This window comes from Ictidomys tridecemlineatus, unplaced genomic scaffold (genome assembly GCF_052094955.1).
Source record: "Ictidomys tridecemlineatus isolate mIctTri1 unplaced genomic scaffold, mIctTri1.hap1 Scaffold_48, whole genome shotgun sequence".
Taxonomy (NCBI): Eukaryota; Metazoa; Chordata; class Mammalia; order Rodentia; family Sciuridae; genus Ictidomys; species Ictidomys tridecemlineatus.
In genome coordinates this window covers 1858627-1881766 of record NW_027523119.1, presented here as the reverse complement: position 1 = coordinate 1881766, position 23140 = coordinate 1858627, and the positions used below count along the sequence as shown (strand labels likewise).

Genomic DNA, 23140 nt, shown 5'->3' with positions numbered 1-23140 from the left:
AAATGTTTGCAGCCTCCCCATTATAAGAAGGAAGGTGGGAGCCAGACATGGTGACACACAACTGTAATCCCAGTGACTCAGGACTCTGAGGCAGGAGGATCAAGAGTTCAAAGCCAGCCTCAGCAACTTAGCGAGACCCTGTCTTTAAATAAAATACCAAAAAAGGCTGGGGATGTGGCTCAGTGGTAAAGTGCCCCTAGGTTCAAATCCCAGTACCAAAAACATTTTTAAAACAAAAAAACAAACAAAAAAACAAAAAGAATGGAGGTGAGGAATGTTTGGTAGATTCCCAGGGAAAGAAGCAGATCTGTGAAGGAGATTGCTCTCCCTCTGTCTCTATAGCTACCTCTACAGACATTCACATAAGAGAAACGCACACGTGGCATATTAAGAGACAGATCAGGTTGCCAGATAAAATATAAGATGTCCAGCTAAATTTGAATTTCAGCTGAACAATAAGAATTTTTTTAGTATGACACATTTGCTCTATACTTATACTCAAATAATTATTTGCTGAAATTCTAATTTAACCGAATGTCCTATATTGTTATTTGCTAGCTCCAGCAACAGGGATAAAGCAATAAAGCAAATCTAGGTAGAGCTAGGAAAGGTGAAGGAGACAAAAATAAAAATACAAATGGAAGAAGTGAGACCACTTGTCAAAAGCAGACAGGTTACCCCTCACGTCTCATGTTTTCTGTGGTTGTTCTGTTGTAACTCCAGGTCAGCACAGAGACCTGCCGAGGCTCACCCTGGCTCTGCCCTTCTCATCTGGTCATAGTCTAGCCCCATCATGCCAGCAAACATCCATTAGGAACAGGGAGCTCCCAAGAAGAGGCAGAGCCACTGTGTGGCAGGTAAGCCAGGCAAATTGCTTTGTGCTTGCTGAAAGATCATCCTATAATGGGTGTTAAAATGATCCAGGGTTGCAAGGAATTGACAGGAGTCTCCAAATAAGCATCTAGAAATAGCAGTTATCTGTCCATTGATTCTGAAATGCATTACTCCTACAACACACTCAGCATTTCTGTAATCAGAAACAAAGGCTTAATCAGATTTTAGAATTGAAAAGCTCCTTCAAATCAGAGATTCTGCATTTTTCTAGAAAATAAGACCAAACACAACAAAACAGTACAAGGAACTTGGGGTTTTGAACACATAGCAACACAGGACAGTAGAACTAAGCTGCAGCTTCTGTTTTGAGATGGCCACATCTGGAAATGAAGGTCCCCCAGGGGCCTTTCCTCAGGTATGGTGGGAGCAGCTGATGGAGTCAGCAGTGCACATGTGTGACATTAAAGGTGCTCTGTATGAGTCTGCTCGAGTGGCTGGGACAAAGCACTATGGACAGGGTGGCTCAAACACCAGGATTTCTTTTTTTTCTCATAGTCCTGGAGGCTAGAAGTCCAAGATCAAGATGTCAGCCAGGTTAATTCCTTCTGAGGCTACACTCCAGGGCTTCTGGATGGCCTTCTTCTCTCTGGTCTCATGGGGTTGTCCCTGTGAGTGTGTGTGTGTGTGTGTGTGACAGCAGCTCAGCAGGTCCATCTGCTGCAGTGTGGTCTGTACAACTCACTAGGTCTGAGTTCTTCATCTGTGAAACAGGATCCTTCAATTTAGAACTCACCCCTCGTAATGAGCGTATCAAGGTTCAAAGAGATGTTAAAATCAGTCCACCCCTTACCTCACAGTGTTATCTATAATGAAATATTAATACTGATAATTAATGGCAGATGTTAATAGTGCACATCCAAATGCTACATCTCATAGTTTAGCTTCCAATTTCATCTCAGTTGGAATTCAAATTGAGCCACAGCTAAAAATTATTCTGAGGGCTTTAGGAGGGTGTTCTCTACATACAGAGAAAATTCTGGGAGGAGTGCATTTTTGGTGTAACCTCTTAAATTCTTTCTATGCTGGTTTCACCAGCAGCAGTGGTGTGGCTATGCCATATCCCCAACAACCCAAGGGAAAGTGTGCTCTTAATTATCTATTGTTCATCTCCTGAGCAGATCCCATGGCTGGGCACCCAACTCACTCATACTGCTGATGCTGGGAAGGGCAAGGCAAGCATATCCCACTTCCTCAGGGAGTTTTACCAACACCCGGTGAAGACAGGCAATCAAAAACTCATCTCAAGTGCAATGGTGTTTAGGCTTGAATGCTGGTGAAGGCTTGAAGGCTTGAAGGCTTGGTGCCTATCAGACATGAATGCTGCAGTGAAATGTGCACTTTTGTTTTACACATGTTCATATTAATTCCTAAGCCAGAAAAATTTTAGCAAAATGGAAAAGAGCATCCACATGTAAAATTTCATCGACAATGAATAACTTTATGGTCCTTGCTTCCTGCTAAGCACTGCACATGCATTAATTTGTCTTGATAGTGACCATAATTAAATAGAAAGCTTTCTAATTAAGGCACAGAAAACTTAAGTAATCTGGCTTTTCAAAGCCACACAGCTTGGATGGAAACATATGCAGTCTGCTCAGAAATCTTAGTCACCATGGCTGAAAGAAGGGGATACATTATCATACTAAGGTCCTATTGGAGCAGCACTATCAGAGAAGGCCATCATGGCAAGTCCTACTCCCAGTTTTAGGGGGTTTCCCAGCCATCTCTGCCACAACCATAGCCCAGGAGGCAATGAGGTTGAAGGAACAGAACGCAGGTAACGGATCCCTTCTAGCAGCTATGTGACTCTGAGCCAGTACTTAACCTTGCTGTGCCTCAGTTTCTCCCTCTCCGAAACTACCTTGGTGACAAGTATGACTGTGGCGGATGCTATGGGTGCTCCAGGCATAAGTGCTCAGCCTAGCCCCAAACCTGGCTTCAGACAATGGCCTTTTGGGATAACTGCTGTGATCTCTGCCAGAGGAACTCCTAGATGGGGACATGGACTACTGGAAGTGCTATGGGAAGAAGAAGAATTGGTGGGCAGATCAAGGAAGGCTCTGCATAGTCTCCCAGGGATTCCCAGCAGGGTAGAGGCCCCAAATAAACTACATGCATTCAACTTCTTATCTCAGAATTACCAGTGGGTCTGTGTCAGAAATACTGAGCTGGGTAATTATACTTGGCAGCAAGATGCCCTGACTCCAGGTAAGATGGCTACATTCCAGAAATTATGGTGGGCCAGAGGGCCCTGTGGGTTAGTGCTCTGGGCATCAATCAAAGCAGCATATCAGGGTGCCCATGATGAGTTGATTCCTGCTGGTTGGGTTCTCCTGGCATCTGGACAGTAAAGCAACATGTTCCAGAATAATGTGTCCTGATATCGCTGCCACATTTTAGTTAATTTCTCCAAAGAACAAGAGCATATGTGAGCTTGCATGAGTTTTAAAACAGTTCTTCACATAAGCCTTAGGAGCTAGTATCGTGTGGTCACATCTCCACCCCTCATCCGATATCCCTTGATTTTTACATTTGAGAATCCAGCCTTTGAAGAACACATTTACAGCTTTAGAATAGATTTTCTCTTCAGGCATTATCTAGCAACAATTAGAATGAAATGGAACCCAAGCAAAATGAAGCAAAAAGAAAACCAACAGTGCCTCTAAGTCTCTGTGCACCTGTCATACAGTGAGGACCTGAGAGGCAAAGGACAGAGAAGCCCAAGGTGACACAGAGGGAGCTGGTGAGGCCCATGTGAGGAAGCTCAGCTCCTGGGACACCTGACCAGAGGTGGCCCAGCTTTCACGCACAAATAGCCATATGACTGGTCCTGCCAAAATACCGCCAGAAGAAATAACATTGAACTTCACAAAGTTCACAGTGTCTTCCAGGTCTATCACTTGAGTACTGTTCTTATCCAAGCCAAACAGGGAAGACTGGCACTGTTGCCAATGGAAATTTTATGCCTTGAACACAAAACTTTATGGTTCATTTGGACATAAGTCAGTGGTGGGCAGGGAATGACGTTGAATGGTTCTGGTGAGGAAAAGAGCCATGTATTTTCCCCATGAGGGTCAGGAATGGATGATTCAACTGAAAATCTGATTAAAAAGGAAGAGGAGATTGGGCTAAAGTGAAACCCTCAAAAGTAAAGAGGAACTAGTATGTGAGTTTGCACATGGCTGGAGAAATGAACAAGATGGAAAATGGCGGGGTGAGGGGGGGAGCAACCCAGAAGAAAATACAAAATATTTTTCTGATATTGCTTAGCTCCTAAGTAATTATTAAACATTGCCTTAGATTTAATTTCTTAGAAAACTCCCCTAAGAGATCTTAGCATCCATCCATGCTAAGATCCTTCACCAGCACAATCAGGAACCTTTTTTTTTCTTTAGTGATTGCCTCAGGTTCATCTTTAACATTATATATGCAATATATATATATATATATATATATATATATATATAATTATACTATATACATTCTCTCTCCCCCCCCTCTCTCTCTCTCTCTCTCACACACACACACACACACACACACACACACACACACAACTCCATAACATACACTTCTGCTGGCTATCTCTACACCCAGAGGTTTTATCTCACAGTTTGCTTTCCAACTAACAGTCACAAGATACATTTCATCAGAGATGAAAGAATGCTGAAGGTGAAAATTCTTCCATATTTGGTGACCTTGGGCTTAAGGGGAGTTGCTGACAGGGATAACTGCTTTAATGATCATCCCCCATGTCATCTATGCTTTGAGGAGAGAGCACCAGCTAAGCTAGATGTCCTTGGACCAGCCAGAGAACTGCAATAGTTTCACAAAACATTGTTATCTGGGCTTTGCTTGGTCTCAAGGTTTATTTGAATACAAACTAGCAAGGGAGGCTGTGATAGGGACCCAGAGCTTCTGGACACTCCTACTAAAAGTCACCTTTATGGACTCTCCTTGGGAGGGAAACCAAGCCACTATATTTCTCCACCTTGTGGATCAACCCTTCAGCTATAGGGAGAGCTAAAAACCCTGCTCATGAGTCCCCAGCAAAACAGGAGACAGACCGAGTGGGGAAGTGGAGGGACTAAATCTCAGTGATGTACAGAAGTTCCAGCAGAAAACTTGCACTAACATGGGTCTCATTTTTGTAAAACTGGAAAGCCTATAATAGTTGATCTCAAACGCCCTTCTGAATTAGTGAAAGCTTGCTACAGAACTCCCTGATTCTGTAAAATCACCTATATTTTGAATTAAATGAGTTTGTTAATTTTCATTAAAGGTTTATAGCTATAGAAGATTGTTAACATATACAAATGGAGTGAAGTAGAATAACCCCCCAGATATCACCATCCAGCTTCAGTGCTTATCAGCTCATAGCCAATCTATGTCTCCACACCAATCATTTCCCTCCTCCAAATCCTGGCTTGTTCAAAACATATATCCAACATTGTATCTTCCACAGATTTTATTATAAAAGAAAAAAACTCTTAAACAATAACAATATTATTAAATAAAATAAGTCATAAAATTAATTTGCTTATATAAACCAAAATAAAGAAAATATCTGTGTTCAAATTTCCCTGATTAATTTAATTTTTTCATAATTTTTATTTGTTCTTTTTAGATATACATTACAGCAGAGTGTACTCTGACATATTATATGAACATGGAGTATAACTTATTCTATTTAGGATCCCATTCTAGTGGTTCACCACGATGTGCAGTTACACAGATGGTGTATTCATATATAGACATAAGAAAGTTTTGTCTGATTCATTCTACTGTCTTTCCTGATGAGTTTTAAATGAATATTTTGCTCAGGCAGTGAAAGACCAAGCCATAGCATTTGAACCTCAGCATCCCGGAACTGCCATGAGACCCAAGCAAGTGTGTCCTCTGCTTTAGAGAGGGACAGGGAGCCAGGCAATTTAAAATTCTCACCCAGGCATCACTGTTAAACCTTCCAGGGAAATGTGTGTCCTTCCCTTCAGTGATGTGGTCTGCTGCTGCCAAAGCTGCTCATCAAATGACAAATCTAATGGCAGCTGGGAAAGCAAAGCCTCCTCCAAATGTCTTAAATATCTGAACCACGCAATTATTTCTCTGAGTGGATGTTAAAGGATACCCGCAGATCTCCATGCACACATGGTTGGTCACCCCAGTTTAGATGAGGCCACAGCTGAAGCCACGTGGTTCTGACCTCTTGCTGATTCCATGTAGTTCCTGCAACTCTTGTGGACCCAGGTCCCCTCAGCTTATTCCACAGAATGAAAAAGAAGACAAACCCTTAACTCCCCAGACAGCCTGCAGGAATGGGGTACTGGCAAAGTGGGTTTGGATGCTTAGAAAACCTACAAGGTAACTTCTATTCCCCTGTTTGGAGGTTATTTTCAGACTCTCCCACTGTGGATAACTCAGGCTCCCCACCTACTTCTTCATTTCTGGTGTCTGACCTCTGCTTTGCTCTGAACTTTTGACTTGTATGTATCAGTACAAGATTTGTCCAGTTGTTTTCTGTTCTCTGAAATAATAGTAGCTACCATTTATTAAGCAGGCACTTTGTAAACAACAGCTGCTGTTGTTAGCTTATTTAATCCTTTCAAAACCCCCTTGATTCATTTATTCCACATGTATTTTCAAAGGTCACCATGAGACAGGAGACATCCAAAGTGTTGAGGATGCACTGTGAGCAACACGGACCAAAGTGCCTTCCTTTGGGAGACTTCTGTGCTAGGAGCAACCTTCCCTAGAAGTGACCATTGTGATTCCCACTAACAGATAAGTAACCTGAAGCTCAGAGTTGTTAAGTAATTCACCTGATATTCTGTAGCTAGGAAATAATAGCACACCTGGGATTCAATTTCCAAGTGGCATAAGTCTAAAATCTATGGATTTTTGTTTTAAACATACTATGCTGCATCATTACATGATCCTGACTAAAACAGTAAGTGCTTACCCATGGGCTGTGGGACACAAGCATGCTTTTAGCTTTTACACCTTTGAGTTTTAGACCCTGTACATGGTACAGGTAGAATCCTGCTTCTACCACCCTGAAAGCACATTTCTACTGCTCTATTATGAGCAGATCTTATTAAAATGGAAATCTACTGCTACCAGATAGAAATCTATTGCTACCATCTACAAAACAGGTACACTGTGTACTTTCTGTGAGTTTTTAAATGTCTATTGAAAAGCAAAGGTACAGGATCTACTCTTTTACAGAACAATAGAAAACTGGAATGGTGATGTTGTGCCAAAGGATACTTAAGAGCTTTTAAAGTCACGCTCAAATACTAATTGTTGCTGCCCCTAAAGTTACTTCTGATCTAATTGCATTTGCTTTATCAAATGTTCTTACTGAAATTTGAATGTATTGAACATGCACTGGCTTTCAAGTCTTAGGCAAGGGGAAAATGTAAAGTAGTGATTTTGTGGTCATTGCAGGTTTTCCTAGTGACTTACAGGGTCTACAGCAAAGTCAGTAGCTCAGAAAGGCAGTTCCTGCTAGGTGCTGGCACTGACCTAGGCACGCACCCTCTCTTTGAGTCACTCACTATTACCGTGCGACCATGGGCCCATCTTTCAGCCCTCACCCGACTTGATTGTTCAAGAGACAGCTCAAATGATAAAAGAAGCAAGCATAGGAAGAAGCAATATGACTAATTCAGAAGTGAAGAGTACTCATTAAAGATGAGACTTCAAGGAACTCTCAGGTGGGAAATGATGAAGAGGCAATAGAACCTTCAGAATCCTGGTCTGAGAATCCAATTCTCTACTCAACATTTCCATGACTGACAAGTGATCCATGACAAACTTAAGGTTCTCTGGATTAAGGTTCTAAACTTTCCTGAGGCACAGACCCAGGAATTCTGTGCAGCTAAAGCTTGATGATGGTCAGTCAAGGTTAAGGACGTGGTCTCCTGAAACTGAGCTTAAGTGGCATTGACTGTCCCCACTGTGTGCTCAGCATCAGAGACCCTATCTTTCTGAGCTCATCCCCAGGCAGTTGTAAGCTAAAGACAAGACAAAACTAAGTTCCTCTGCATTGTGGCCACTTCTGCAATGTTGATTCTCTGCTGCAAACCATGGGTTTAACTCAAATGGAAACTTGTAATTTTTTTTCTATTTAGAGGGGGAAATCAACAGAGCAAGTTGGGGAAAACAATGGATCCACAAAGAAAAAGAAAAGAAAAGAATGGTCATAGGAGCAGGTTAGGCATACAGGAAGGAAATCTGGAAGATGCATCCAGGGTTTGGAGAATGGGATCCATTGATTTCCTGGTTTTTAGATTCAAATAGATAGAAGCAATCCTTGAGAATTGCTTCCCTGAGAATTTCAGTAGACTCAATGCCCTTTGAGTTTACATCAAAGAGCAGTTGGCTTACCAGTTCAGAGCAAGGACTGGTGCCATTCGGCTGGGGTTCAAACCACACCCTGCCCAGTTAATAGCTACGTGCCCCTGGGTGAGTCACTTCTCTCTCTGCCCTAGGTCCATCATTGCAAAACAGCACTATCAGTGTTGACCTCACTGGATTACAAATATGAATTTAGAATCCATATTACATGCTTAGCATAGTACCTGAGGCACAATAGCTATTCAGGTGATGTTTATGATTATTGCTATACACTTTATCTACTAGAGAACTCCAAAAAGGCTTGTTCTATATGTATTGAGCCCAGATAGCTGTCACCAGCAAGGTTTAAAAATAGGTCATTCCCCAAATCTCCAATAACATGGGTTTTGGTAAGTTCATTTATTCTGGTGATTCATCCTGTATCATCATATTTAAAATTATTATAAGCTGTTCCTCAGTGGGAGCAATCTGTTTAGGATACATATGATAACTTGTGTAGGTTTCATTCACTTATAAATCGCTCAACACTTTATGATGACTGAATTCTACCGTGTGGGGTTGAATTCATCAGGGAAACTTTAATACTTATTCCTATTCTTTCTATATATTTTGTCCCCCACCAGGGGACATTTCACAATACCCGGAGACATTTTTTATTGCCATGTTTGAGGGATTCTACTGGCATCTGGTAGGCAGAGGCTAGGGTTGTGGTTAAGTATCCTAAAATGAACAGGGCAGCCCACTCCTCAAACAAGAATTATCTGGTCCCAAATATCAGTGGTGATGAGATTGAGAATCCATGTTCTAAAACAAAATGACCACCCTCTGCGGCCCCTACTTAACCCAAACCAAACTATGAAACCAGGAGAGTGTCCAGTAGCACAAACTGAAAGAGAAAGAATTTAGTCTTGTGCAGACAGGGAAGTTTTAGTGATTTATATGTTTCATTGTGTCATTTCACATGACACTGGCACGGCAGTGTTGGTGTCTCTTGTTTATGAATGGTCCCAAGAGAGGGGTTTCTGCTCTGAAAAAGAAAAAGAGGGGTAGTTTTACACATCGTTGTCTTTCTTTATATGCAGGCAGTTCATGTGTTACAGACACATGCATATTGTACACATGCACATTGTTTCCTTCTTTGGCTTGTTCATTAATTCATTGAATTCATTTATTCACTTGCAGAGCCCAGTGCAAGGCTGGCCTCATGCTAAATGCTGGGAACCGGCCAGTTTCTAGAGATAATTAGGTGATAAAGCTGATAGAATTCAGCTATTTTGTTCTCAGTACCACATAAAGTAAATAAAGACATTGTGTCCACCTATAACTAAAAAATATTTTAAAAAATCGAGTATATAGAGAAATAGCCACACTTCCTTCTATAAGGATTTTTCCAGATAACTGAAATCCACATCATTAGAATTGAGCCTGCAGTTTTATCCTTTTCAATGCATACTGCATAGACTCCAAACTTCCTAAGCAGAGCAAACAGAATGAAATTTAACCTTTTCTGCATGTCACGGGCTTAACATTACTCATGATGCAAGCCTCAAGCAAAGCTTCCAGGGGGCGTTAGTCATTCTCCTGCCTCTTTCTCTCCTGTCATCTCTGACTTTCCTTGCTCTCCCCATATCATAGTTTCTGAACAACCTCTGGGTTTGGGCATGCACTTCTCCTCTACATAGACTTTAATCTGGCATTTGCACACCTAGGGCTTTTAGGCATGATTCTGCAAATAAGGTTCTATTTCAGATATTTCAAATAGTTGATATCTAATCTGCAGATAAATGTACTTGTCTGCAGAGCACACGTGTGTCTGGATGCAGATGAATATCTTAAAACCCACATCAAGTCACACTGTAAGGACTAAAAACCTATATTAAAGAATCCCCACAATTATGACCCTTTTAACCTTCACATAGTCTACTGGATTTTGCTTACTTAATACGTTAGTTCTCTTTATCATTTTACACAGTGCCTATTATGTGACAGGCCAATCACATTAATTTCTACGACAATCCTCTAAGGCCAGTAGTAACATTCTCATTTTTATAGGTGAGCAATATGCCACTCAGAGACATGAAGTTCTTTGCTCAAAGTCATACCCCCTGGTTAACCTTGGACTGGAACTCAGGCTTAAAGGCCCAAAGTCCAGTATCCTTTGTATACATGAGAGAATTCCTAGAAATTGAATTTTTAAGACCAAAAGTTATTCATGTTAAAATTTTTATAGCTATTATTAAATTGTACTCCCCAAAAGTTATGCCAGTTTGTACTTCCATCAACAGTGAATGAGTGCCTGTTTCTTCATAGCTCTCTAGCACTGGTTAATATCATTCTTTAAATCTTTACAATCTAAGGGTGATAAATACTCTCTTGTATAATTTGCATTTCTCAGATGCTCATGTGGTCGAACATTTTTTAATGTGTGAAGTTTATCTTTTTAATCATTACATAACTTTTGTATATCTTCTCATAATTTTTTTCATTTGTAAGAACTATGAGTAGATTATATGCCATATATATTTCTTTTTCTTGTTTAAAGTTTTCTTCATGTTATCTTTTAATGAAAATTAAAGAAATATTTTGTTATCAACATTATTAATACTTTTCTTTGTATAGATTCCTGAGCTTCATGCCTTACTTATATGTTTTCTCTAAGATGATGATGATGATGATGAAGAAGAATCATCCTAGGCAAGCACTCTCTACTGATCTGTATTCCCAGCCTTCTAATACAAGATTACTAGAGAATTATTTACTTGTCTTATAATTATTATTTTTTTTCAGCTTTAAAATTCATCTGGAATTAAGTCCTGAGTATAATGTGAGGTAGAGGTTCAACTTAGATTGCTTTTTCATATAAAAGTCACTAATCACCAAACTCTTGAATAGTCTTGTCTTTCCTCACATATTAGGGATGCTACATTGTTGTGTTATATATGCTTGCATAAACAAGAGTTTTATTGATTTTAGACTTGGACATGTTCATTGATGTACCACATCATAGTCTTATTTATTGTAGTTCTATAACGTGGTTTAATTATGTAATTGTATGTTACCTCTCTACTGACTTTCTTTTTCAGAATATTCCAATTTTTGAATTTTTTTCTTCCAGAAAAGCTATTCAATCAATAAAAAAAGCCTATTAGTTTTGATTTAGATTTTTTTAAAAATATAGTTGTTGATAGACCTTTATTTTATTTATTTATATGTGGTGCTGAGAATTGAACTCAGTGCCTTACACATGCCAGGCGAGTGCACTACTGCTAAGCCCCAGCCCCAACACCTTGATTTAGATTAATTGAGGTAAAATTGACATAAGTTTAATTTATCCATTCAGTAAAGTTTTATTGACTACCTACTATGTTTTAAACAATGTTCTAGGAATTGGAGATATAATGAATCAAATAATCTAGAATGGGGTTGTATTACAAGGGGAAGATAGAAAATAGACATAATAAACAACATAAAGGATATTAGATGGCATGGGAGCTAAGGGATGGGGGAAAGAACATCAAAGGTGGGGTAGTAATTTCAGTGTAAAATACAGTGGCCATTTCACATAACTTTGCTCTATGTGATAAGGTGATTTTTGATTATTGGGTATTTGAGAGAAGAATGTTCTGGGTGAAAGAAATAAGAGTAAAGACTGTTAGGGTGTCAGAGGCCAGGGTTGTCAGAAGGCCATGTAACTAGAGCTAAGTGAACAAGGAGGTGAGGTTGGAGAGCTAATAGTGGATGGTGCAGATTGTATAAGGTCATTGAAAACTGTGTTTGTATGCATGTGTTTTTAAGTTGTTGAAGGCTTTTAGGCAGGTCAGCTCTGCATATGTGTGGGTTTTTCATTCAGCCAACCATAGATCAAAATATTCAAAAAATTGCTGTGTGCTACACGTGTATAGACATTTTCCTTGTTACCATTCCTAAACAATACAGAATACTATTTACATAGCATATACATTATATTGGGTATTTAAGTAATCTAGAGATGATGTAAGTATATGGGAGGATGTACACAGATTGTATGTAAATACTATGCCATTTTATATAAAAGACTTGAGCATCCTCACATTTGGTATTTGTGTGGGATCTTGGAACCAAATCCCTGTGGATACTGAGGAAGGACTGTTACATGGCATTTTAGAATTATCACTCTGGCTTTTCTGTTGAGAATGGTATAGGAGATGTGAGAGAAGCAATATGGAGCCAGGGAAACCAGAAGAGAAATGATAGACCAGGGAATTCCAGCGATGGTGATATGAAGTTGTAATTTTCTGGCTATACTTTGAGGGTTTAGTTCAGTATTTCTACATTTGGATGATTATCCTCTTTCCCCACATATTGGCAGTACAAAGTTGTCAGATTTTTAATATTTGATTCTCTTTCTAGCTCACTAAATGGCCTACCTAAATTTTTTCTAACTGAGGCTGTACACAGTTTTACTTCTCGTCTTCAAGAATTGAATACTACTGATCTATACTCATATAGGAAAGTAATTGACAATATATCTTCCTGTATGGAGAATTTTAATTTGGGTAAGCCAGCACTTTTCTAATACTTTTTCTGGATAATAACCTGTCATGTCATTATTTTTAAATGATGTTAAGTTTAGTGAAATTCCTTACTAATATTAATTTTCCCCCCAATAAGTAAAGCAAGTATTAATAATCTTCTTAAAAATGGTAAGTGCTATTATTTTATTTTGTTCTTAGGGTATTTTGTTGCTTATGCATCATTTTGGAACTGGTGCTTTTAAGTTTTTTGGCAATAGGAAAAAATCACTAAAGTATATTATGCTCTTTTTAAAATCTTTGCTTCTCTATTATGATATTTTAGAAAACCGATTTAAAATAAATCTTGTACTGAAGTTAAAGTTCCCAATTTTAATTTCTGTATTGTCATTATATTCTTTTTGTTTCAGTACTTCATTTCCTGTGGAAGAGTTTAATTGAAATCCTAGAAGAAAATAGGCAAGTGCTATGTATTTACATGCTTGTGGTGTGTATGCGTGCATGCTTATAGTTGTACATTTTCTCTGTACAAAGAAAATTTTCAAAAGTTCTCAGAATGTGTCCTTCTCCCTTAATGTTAGACCTGATTATTTAAATTTATTCTATAGAGATTTGATATTTAATTTTTTAAAAATTTTATTTATTTTGTTAGAGAGAGAGAGAGAGAGAGAGAGAGAGAGAGAGAGAGAGAGAGAATTTTTAATATTTATTTTTTAGTTTTCGGCAGACACAACATCTTTGTTTGTATGTGGTGCTGAGGATCGAACCTGGGTGGGCCTCATGCATGACAGGCGAGCGCGCTACCGCTTGAGCCACATCCCCAGCCCTTTGATATTTAATTTTAAAAGTCAAATTATTATGAGAATAAATGTGAAAGAGAAGAGCCCTTCTCCTACCTTTGATCCTTTTTCATAATTTACTGTTCTTATTTCATGGGGCGAAGTTTCCTATGTTTTTTCTCTGATGATATTAATGATGGTTGTTTTTTGTTTGTTTGCTTCAAGTATTCTTATATTTACATGCTTTTATTTTTTGTAAGTTGCTTTTTTTCTGTTTGCTGGGTTTGGTCACTATATTTCCTGCTAGCAACTTTCCTGTCAGAAGTCTAATTATCTTTTGGGTATTCATATTTAAAAATAGGGCACTGAAAATTGATTTGCATCTCTGTGCATATGAATGGGGTTGATTGCAAGTTTTATTCTAGGCTGGTCTGGCTGGGCTGTATCTTGATGGAACCCTTTATGTCACTATCTTTAGGTCTTGTTTTGATCTAGTGGTAGATTCACTATAAAAGAACTATCAGATCACTGTCTTAATATTCTGGTTGATGAATGAGGGCAGAAAGTTGAGGTCTTGGCTGTAGGCATCTATTGTGCATGCATTTACATAATTTTCCTGTCTGCAATATGACATTGTGTGTGCTGTTTTTTTTTTTTCCCAGACACTTGACAGTTTATATTCTCCAAAGGTAAACCAGTTGTCTGTTGGCAAGGGAATGTGATGCAGAGTTCTCAAGTAGGCTTGCAGCCAGTCTTCCTGTTTTCAGCTTTGCATTTATCTCCAATTCAAGAAATGCTTAGTGTCTACAATCTCTGAGCCTTTTAGGCTCAGAATCATACTTTTAAAGTATGGTGATTGTCTTATTTGCTGCCCTTATGTATTTATGTCTTTATGTCTTAAAGCCTATGGCTATTGGTTTAGGAAGGTTCTGGAAGGGAACAGAAGTAATACCTGTATGTCATCTTCAATGTGATGTCTCCTTCTGCCACACTAGAAGCTCCTTCTCTGTCTCTTTTTAGACTCTTCTTCATCAGCTCTTCTCTTAAATATGGGTTCAATTCTTTTTATTTTATTTTTTCTGACTGCTTAGAATCATTCTTTTTTTTTTTTTGGTATTATCTACCATCTATATAGTCAGGATTCCCAAATTATCACTCTAAGTTCTCTTCTCTGGGTGGTAGGCTTATTTCTGGACATCTCAAGTTGGATATTTTACAGGTACCTCAAATTCAATGTATTCAAAAGAGAGTTCCCTCTCCACTGCCCCTAGTAACTAGGAGCTTCTATTCTACTTTTTGTAGCTTTTTGAATTTACCTGTTTTAGGTACTCATATAAAGAGAATCATATTTGTCTTTTTGTAATAGGCTTATTTTACTTAAAAAATGTTTTTAAGAGTCATCTCTGCAGTAGTATGTATCTGAAATTTATTCCTATTTACAAATAGTCTCTCTATCTATATGCCACATTTTGTTTATTCATCCATATGTTGATGGACATTTGGACTTTCTCCTCCTTTGGCTATTGTGAATAATGCTGCGCTAAACATTGGTGTTCATGTTTGAGTCTCTGTAGAATAGCTGGACCATACGATAATTCTGTGTTTAATGTTTTGAGGAATGGTCAGTTTTTTAAAATTTTAGTTGTAGATGGACACAATACCTTTTATTTTATTTGTTTTTATTTTTATGTGGTGCCAGGGATCAAACTCAGGGCCTCACACATGCTAAGCAAGCGCTCTACCACTTAGCCACAACCCCAGCCCCCAAGTGTTTTTTACTTACTTTTTTTTCTTTTTTATTTGATAATGGGGATTGAATCCAGGGGGGCTTTATCACTCAGCTATATCCCTACCTCTTTTTATTTGTTATTTTGGGACAGGTTCTTGCTAAGTTGCTTAGGGCTTTACTGAGTTGCTGAGGCTGGCCTTGAATTTGTGATCCTCCTGCCTCAGGCTTCTGAGTGGCTGGGACTACAAAACATTGTAGGCATGTGCCACCATGCCTAGCTTGTCTTATGATTTTTTTTAATATTTATTTTTTAGTTGTACTTGGGCACAATACCTTTATTTTATTTATTTATTTTTATGTGATCCTGAGGATCAAACCCAGGGCCTCACACATGCTAGGTGTGTGTTCTACCACTGAGCCACAACCCCAGCCTGCCTTATTATTTAATAGGATTACTCTATGTTCTTCTGTGTTGAAAATATACTGTGGGGGGCTGGGGATGTGGCTCAAGTGGTAGCACGCTCGCCTAGCATGCGTGCGGCCCGGGTTCGATCCTCAGCAGCGCCACATACCAACAAAGATGTTGTGTCCGCCGAGAACTAAGAAAAAATAAATAAATGTTAAAATTCTCTCTCTCTCTCTGTCCCCCTCTCTCTTTCACTCACTCTTGAAAAAAAAAAAAAACTCCCTCCTGCCGGGGCCCCCATCTCTTGTTCTCTCTGTTTCAATCTCTTGTTCACTCTCCCTTGCTCTCTCTTTAAAAAAAAAAAAAGAAAATATACTGTGGGATAGGGTATAGCTCAGAGGTAGCGCTGTTGCCTAGCATGTGCAAGGCCCTGGGTCAATCCTCAATACTACCAGGAAAAAAAAAAGCCTGGGAAGGGCAAGAACAGAAACTGAGAGATTGATTGGAAGCTATTGCAGGAATCTTAGGGGGGAGGAGGAGCAGGTTTAGGTCAAGATGGTAACAGTGGAGGCCATCAGATTCTAGATATTTTTTGAAGGTAGAACCAACAGGATTTTCTGATAGATGGAATGAAGGGAGGAAGGAAAAATGATTGCAGTGTGTTTGTAGATAGAGATTCCATCAGATGGAGCAGGAGTTAAAGATAAGTTCACATATTTTGAGATAGTCAAGTGAAGATATTGAATAGGAAGTTAGTGAATGAATCTGGAATTAAAGAGATATAAATCAATGAAAGTTTGGGTATTGTTAGTAGATATCCAAACTTTGGCATCAAAAGAGAGGGAGAGGCTGAGAACATTGCTAAGTGGTAGAGTGCCTATTTAGCAGGCATGAAATCCTGGGTTTAATCCCCAGCACCATCAAAGCAAAACAAACCAAATAAACCCCCAAAAACAATTAGGGAAAAAAAGGTAGACTGGTTCTAGTGTTTAAGAAGTGATGTAGGAAATCTAAGAGAGCCTAGCATGTTGGAAGCCAGTTCAAAAAAGGGTATCAAGGTTGAAGGAGTATTCAAGTTTAAGTTGTGTTATTCATTCTTGAATTTTTTTCTTGATTTCTTACCTTTTCCCTAAAATAGAAAGTGAGGTTAGTCATTGGCTAAGAAAGAGGTGCCTGTTGAGGTAAGAGTGTCGAAAGTTTACAAAATTGGAATGTTTGGAAGATAGAGGCTTATCTAGCATAATCTAAAATTAATTTTGGCCCTTTGAGGAGTGTTTATTTTGGAGAGGTATAAAAATGGTAACATGTATTTGAATTTCCTTTATTAATAATGCCTTTTCTTCTTTGTAGAAAATTTGCTGGAAATCATATTGTTCAAACACAGTTGATGAATGACTTGTTGGTAGGCATTAGAGCTTCAACGATGTTAATAAAGAAAGCACAGACTTTCCATGGGAATCTCTGGAAGGCTTCCAGTTCTCCCATATGGCAAAGTATGTGTGACTTGCTGAATATTTTCACCAAGTTCTTAAGTGATGGTAAGTGTAACAGCAAACAAATTATGGTTCTAATTGAGTGTCAGTCCATTCCTCCTAAAAATGGTCTGCAATACATTTTACTGAGATGTGGAACTTATTTTCCACCCTCTCAAAGTGGGAGAAAAGTCCTGGATTACATGTTTTTAATGACTTTTTCTATCAAATGTACCAATGCAGCAAGGGTTAATGTTGAAGGACTTTTATAAGTGTGTGTGTATTGTATACAAAGAAGAAAACCTAACAATCTTAGTGTTGAAAAACTACAGACTTTAAGTAGCAAAAGAAAATTCTTCATAGAAGAAATTTCCAAATTTTGAGGGAAGTTTATAAAGATGAGAACAACACTTACATTTCTCTTTAGCAGCAAGAGCTATTTTCAGATGGTGACAGTTGTTGTTGATTGTGGGCCTCATCAATACTCCTTCGTGTATCTTACATGTTACTTCTGTCCATAGGAACTATGCTACTAGGATACCAAATAGATGAGAGGAAATTTCTATTTATTTGTTTATTGTCCTGGGGATTGAACCTAGGTCCTCATGCATGCTTGATTAGTGTTCTACCACTGAGCTACATCCCAGCCTTGTAAATTTCTCTTTATAAAAGTCCTTTAACAGCTGGGACTGGTGGTGCAGGTCTGTAATTCCAGCTGCTCAAGAGGCTGAGTCAGCAGGATTGCAAGTTTAAGGCCAGACTAGGCAATTTAGCAAGACCCTATTTCAAGAAATAACAAAAGGCTAGGGATGTAGCACAAAGGCAGAATGCTCTTGGGTTTAATTCCCATTTAAAAAATAAAAAATTCATCTAATAAATTAAAAAAAGAAATGAAGTGATTGAATATCATCAGTTTGAAACTCCCAGGGATTTGAAGTAGGCATTATTAAGCATCAACAATTGCTAACATTACAGAAACCAAAAACCAGGCTGTAAGAGGCTATTGAGGAAAGAAGCTATTTTCCAGGATTTTAAAGCTTCATGTTGATATACAATGTTTAGCAGCAAGTAATGGAAACTGAACTTAAGAAACTTAAGCAAATGTGCCTCCTCTTCCTTCCCTTACAACAAGAAGTTCAGTAGCAAGTGATCCAGAACTGTGCTAGGCACAGTAGGACACAAATGTTTTCTATCTTCCTTCTCTGGCATGTCGGCTTTCACCCATGTTGTTTGTTGCCTCATGTTTGCTGTGACTGCTGTGGCTCCAGACATCATGTCTGTGTTCAAGGCAGGAAGAAAGAGAGCCCCTACATCTGTACCTTTAATTAGGAAAAACAAAGATAGCTGAAGAACTTCTGCTTGTATCCCATTAGTCTGAGCCCTCTCATCTGGCTTCATTTAGTTGTGAAAAAAAAATATTGGGTAAGTGAGTATCCTGCCTTTGGCTGGACATGTTAGATTTTCTATCAACAATAAAGGACAGAATGAATGTTTAGTAGATAATTTGTAGTGTCTCTCATACTTCTTACCCTGGGTCGAATAAACACCATATTATTAGAAGTTAATAAAGATAAAATAACAAGAAGATATCCAGTTAAAATTGTTTGGTTGCTTAGGGTACAATACCAGTCATAGTAAAGTTTGTGATTAGCGTGGATATAGATATTTTTGCACAAGCCCTGAAATTTCTTTGAGAAAAAGTGTATGCATGTGGGTTGGAATTCAGAGGTATTGGTGGATGGGAGGGGACAGGTGGTACTGCTATGAGGCATTCTGGGAGCCTGTAGGTGGAGAGAAAGAGTGGATGCTCTAGAGAAAAAGGAATCAATATTAATTGAGTACATAAACCCTCTTCATTTATCTTTTTAAACCTTATGAAAATGTGTCAGAGGTTATATTTCCCCATTTTACAGAAGAGAAGGCTGAGTTCCTGGGAGGTTCAATAACTTGTCTAAGAATTACTCATCTAAGAAGTGGTCAAGCTAGGAGCTTTACCCAGGATTGACCCTACAGTGTTTTCTTTTTGCATGGCACTGGAAATTCTGTCATTTAATACATGTTGCCTTTTCTTTTGCCAAATAGATGACCTATTACAGACTATTCAGAGTACATCGGGATTAGCTGTTATTCTTTTTATTAAGACAATGTTTCATCCATCTGAAAAGACTCCTGAATTGGTAAGTGCATCCTCTCCTTTTTAGAATTAATTGTATTCTATTGAGAGAGTGGGACTGTGGCTCAGTGGTGGAGCACTTGCTTCGAATGCACTAGATTCTCTCACCTTTTCAATTCCCAACACTGCCAAAAGAAAAAAAAGAGAAGAATTTGACTTTACTGAGAATTAGAATTTTATTTTTTTGCAGTGCTGGTAATTGAACTCAGGGCCTGTGTATGCTAAGCAAATGCTCTGCTAATGATCTATATTCCTAGCCCCAAAACAAAACTTAGTTTCTTTTTTTTTTTTGGTATTAATGATTGACCCCAAGGGTGCCTTCATGTTGAGCTATAGCCCCAGCTCTTTTTTATTTTGAGTCAGGATCTTGCTAAGTTGTGGAAGCTGGCCTTAAATTTGTGATCCTTCTGCCACAGCTTCCCAGGTTTTGAAATTATAGGCATGTGCTACTGCCTTTGGCTTCCCAATATTTTCTTATTTATACAGTATTTATTTGTTTTTCTTCTGTCATACCCTGAGCCAACCACTTTCCCAGGGTGCCTTTGGAGATATAGGAAAAGGAACATATAGGGCAGATAGGAAGAAAGCAAGGTGGAGACTGCTCTTTCACATGGCAAAGAGCATGAGAAAGGCCACTATCTGGCAAAAAGAGCCCTATGGCCCCTGAAAGGGCAAATCCCAGAATTGGGTAGGAGAAAAGCTTTAGAGAAGGGTTTCTCAGATGTCATTGTCTCTGGTTGTTCAGCATCACTGCAGATAGTGGTTGGCTCAGCAGCTAAGAGATGCTCCTGACCAAGGAGTAGGTGGAGAGGATTTTGAAACAGGCATACATTTTCATGGGGTCAGGAGACATGGCAAGAGAGCTGCTGCCAGTACAGAGAAGACCTTCCTAAACATATTTTTAAGGTGAAATAAAAAATGCCATGTGTGGTGGCACATGCCTGTTATCCCAAGGACTTGGGAAGCTGAGATAAGAGGATTGCAAATTTGTTGCCAGCCTTTGCAACTTATGAGATCCTCAGCAAATTATCGAGACCCTGTCTCAGAATAAACATAAGGGCTGGGGTTGTGGCTCAGTGGCAGAGCACTTGCCTAGCATGTGTGAGGCACTGGGTTCGATTCTCAGCACTATATAAAAATAAATAAACAAAATAAAGTCATTGTGTCTATCTACCACAATGACTTTAGGATTGTGCTAGATAGAAAGAGAGCCCACTACATCTGTACCTTTAATTAGGAAAAACAAAGATAGATGAAGAACTTTTGCTTGTATCCTATTAGTCTGAGTGCTCTCATCTGGCTGCATTTAGTTGTAAAAAAAAAAATTGGGGAAGTGAGTATCCTGCCTTTGGCTGGACATGTTAGATTTGCTATCAACAATAAAGAACAGATGAATGTTTAGTAGATAATTTGTAGTGTCTCTCATACTTCTTACCCTGGGTTGAATAATCACCATATTATTAGAAGTTAAAATTATTTTTAAAAAATAAAGAAAACAAAAACATAAAGAGAACTGGGCATATACCTCAATATAAAAGCGCCCCTGAGTTAAATCACCTGTACCAAAATAAAAAATAAATAGAGTGAAATAAAAATTCTTTTGCATAGACTATCTTTCTGATGACTTTTTTGTTTTATAATAAGAGAACTTGAAAAATTCATCTGTACTAAAAAAGTAACAATTCTTATAAGTCTATTTTACAATCATCAACATTTTTGGAATATAACCTTTTAATTTCTTTGGTGCTCTTTGTTAAGTTCTATATCTCCTCAGTATCATAAAAAATACTCGTAATACCAAAATTATGCAGAAAATTAATGTTTAGATACATACACAGTACAACCTTATGACAAATAAATATTCTTTTTATTAGAAATATCTCTAAATCATGAACTTTAGGTAGGAATCATACTACAATAAGTTGTTAAGTGAGTTTGATCCATTTGGAAAAGAGTGTGTTCATGTGTGTGTGCATAAATATATTTGTGCATACGCACGCATGCACACACACACACACACACACACACACACATATTTTTATTGAGTTATGCTGGAGACTAACCTAGGGTCTTTTGACTTCTAATCATAGGATCTACCACTGGGCTACATCCCCTGCACCTATATGGAAAGCATAATAATTTAGACCACAGTACTTACATTTACTGCTTGCAGTTCTTTTTCTTGCTGTATCTAGAAACTAATTTTGTCATTTTACTTAACTTTTTACTATATTTATTATGTGTGCAAAAAACAATATACACACATATACACATACTATTCTATGAGATCACATAGGAATTATCATTAGATAAAATTGAAATTTTTTTTTCTCACATCACCTCTCAAAGTGTTAAACTCATCACCTGTAGGTGGTGGTGATGTAGTGTGCTATACCAGTACATTCAAATCAGTAAAATGATTCATATACCTAGTTTTAATATTTTTCCTTTTCATACTAATATAATTTAATGTCTATGGCTATTTTAGGTTTAGTTACTTTTCCAGGGATATTTCAGGAGAAAGCATTTTTTGATTTGTATTTTGAAGTATCTCTTGGAAAGTTTTAAACCTATATATATATTAGTTTTTTTTTTCTTTCAGATTAGCAGTTTGCTTCTCCATTCAGTAGACTGTACCAGCATCCCTGAGTGGTTCATGAACAGCTGCAGGAGCCTCTGTTGTGCTGAAATCTCTGTGTCAGCTCTCTTATTCCTGTGTCAGGGGACACTTGCCATGTTGGACTGGCAGGATGGGAGCATGGGCCTGAGTGGAGAGGCCCTGCCCTTGGACACTGTGCATGTTTTGTTCACCTTGAGTTCACAGTGAGTTTTCATGCTGCTGTTTCATATTTTGTTTTGCTTATAAGACATTTACAAGTTGCAACTGTACCAGTATACTTAGTAATTACATGAAAAATGCTCAGGATAAATTCTAAATTAAAAGTAGAATATGTGTAGGGAATGAAATGGACGTGAAAGAGAAGATGGGGTGAATTGAAAGATTTATAGGGAGTATTGGTACCAGTTAACCTGTAATTAATTTCTAAAATTAAATTTAACATTCAGTTTCTCTGTTACCATTTTTGGTGGGGGGGTGATGATAGTACTGGATATTGAGCCCAGTCACTCCACCACTGACCTACATCCCCAGTTCTTTTTATTTTATTTTGAGACAGTGTCTTGCTAAGTTGCTGAGGCTGGTCTTGAACTTGTGATCCTCCTGCATTAGACTCCCAAGTTGGTGGAATTATTCGTGTGTGCCACCATGCCTGGCTACGCTCTCATTTTCTAAAAACTATAAAAATTTGGGACTGTGAGACTGCAGCTCAGTGGTAGAGCACTTATCATGTGTGGGTTTAATTTCCAGCAATAAAATGCCTACAAAAAAACAAAAACCTAAAAATTTTTATATGTACATTGCTAGAGAATTGATGAAGAATTTCAGCATGGATAATCTAATGTGACTTTCATATGTTTGATAGAAAGAATAAGAAATCTAATTTGTTGATTGGTTAAAGTAAAGCTTAGAAGAGTAAATGCTTTCTTAAATATGTTGCTAATAAGAAACCCAAGCCAACAACTGTATAAGGTCTTCTGACTTCACAGTGATACACTCTATGTTTTTCTTTCATGTGTGTTTTTGCCATAATGGCTGAAAGTGCTCATGTGCTTAAAATGTCAAAACTATAGATATGGCTTGATAATAATGAGCATGTGGATAGCAGAAGAAAATGATCATGTTTACATAGCTATAATTTACATATTATACAAGTCACACATTTAAAGTGTGTGACTTTTAGTACATTTAGATTTGTACAAC

General features: G+C 38.2%; 1 protein-coding gene across 1 annotated transcript in view; it reads left to right on the top strand.

Moving 5' to 3' along the window:
• Positions 1–2576: 2576 nt before the first annotated feature.
• LOC101959896 (tRNA (32-2'-O)-methyltransferase regulator THADA-like) overlaps positions 2577–23140 on the top strand; it is a 60508-nt gene continuing 39944 nt past the window's right edge. Inside the window, 4 exon segments of the mRNA XM_078036762.1 lie at positions 2577–2671; positions 17026–17213; positions 19230–19324; positions 21923–22143. Of these exon segments, the coding sequence (XP_077892888.1) occupies positions 2577–2671; positions 17026–17213; positions 19230–19324; positions 21923–22143 (599 nt within the window).